Genomic DNA, 1300 nt, shown 5'->3' with positions numbered 1-1300 from the left:
GCCAAAAACACACAAAATCTTCTTCAGTCAAATATTGATTCTTTCTCTTCTTCTCCTTCTCCTTCTTCTTTGACTTCGTTCTTCCTCATTCATTCGCTCATTGAAACAGCATCTATCTTTATTTCAACAATTGTGATCCTCCTTTTCTTCTTCAACGCCTTCTTCGATGAACGAATTAAAAATATTCCTATTTTCATTTTATTCAACTTCATCAAATTCATCAAGAAGCATTAAAATCTGCTCAAATAGGAAACGCAAAAGAAATGTTCATTCTGACATAGAATTTCAGCCGGACATAACATGGCAATGAAATGGGATATTTTGATACAGAATAGCAGATCAGAAGACATTCATTAAAAGAAGGAGATTGCCTCTGACTTTTTTCATTTGGAAGATGAAAGAATTCACCGAAAACAGAAGGAGCAGGGCAGAAGACGTTATTTGGAGTAAATTTTTATATGGATGACCTTCGACGAATTTCACAACGTCATGTGCCTTCAATGGAATGAGAGGATGATTAAACGAGGAGAACATAATTTATTTGAAAACAAATAATCGAAGGATAATTCTATGAAATAAGTGCGTCTGCAGCGGATGAAAAAGGTGAAGTGAAAATGGCAAAAGAAATTGAACGTTTTGAAGAGATTGTTGCTATGCTTGGAGAAATGCATTTTGAAGAGAAGAATAATAGAAAGCATTCCTAAAAGCAACAAGCGGAATTTGCATTTGATGAAAAGAAAAAATTAGATGAAGAAATGACAAAGAAATGCTTTTATCTGAGCTGACGTTATGCTTTTTGAAAAAATTAAACTTCTGGTGAAAAGAAGATGATAGCTATAGGAGTTTTCTATGAAATGTAAAATGGAAGAAATTCTGATGAAAACAGAAAAAATACATCTTTTCCATTAATTTTTGTATTTGGAGAACGGAATGTGAGAGTGTTTGTGGGAGTGAAAGTGGAGACGAGAAGAGAGAGGGAGGCATCGCTGAATGGAGCAACGCATCCGAGAGCATATTCCACTGTGGCACATGGGCTTTGCTGTGTTTTGCCACAGGCATCTGCATCAGTTCCACCATTTGAGACTATTTTGTTCTGGTTGATGATTGGAAGCCAGCCATTGTACACACTGCTATCTGCAGTTCCTGCATTCCACACTCTTTTTGTTGTGGTTGTTGAACCACATTGCTGGAATGGAGATTGAGTGATTGCATCGCCACTGAAGAACACATCATTTCCTCTGCCATTAGTTACAGTGTTGCCATCAAAGAAGCAGAACGTGATGAATTTTACTCCACTCAT

General features: G+C 36.6%; 1 protein-coding gene across 1 annotated transcript; it reads right to left on the bottom strand.

Moving 5' to 3' along the window:
* Positions 1–847: 847 nt before the first annotated feature.
* On the bottom strand, positions 848–1300 carry MONOS_10069 (uncharacterized protein; the record flags this gene model as incomplete). The annotated part of the gene is made up of 1 exon (XM_067862478.1): positions 848–1300. The coding sequence occupies one exon, from the start codon at positions 1298–1300 to the stop codon at positions 848–850; it is 453 nt and encodes a 150-aa protein (XP_067735458.1).

Source organism: Monocercomonoides exilis (assembly GCF_001643675.1).
Source record: "Monocercomonoides exilis strain PA203 chromosome Unknown scaffold3-2548433, whole genome shotgun sequence".
Lineage (NCBI taxonomy): Eukaryota > Preaxostyla > Oxymonadida > Polymastigidae > Monocercomonoides > Monocercomonoides exilis.
Note: the sequence above shows the minus strand (reverse complement) of the source record. Positions and strands in the feature narration are given on the sequence as shown.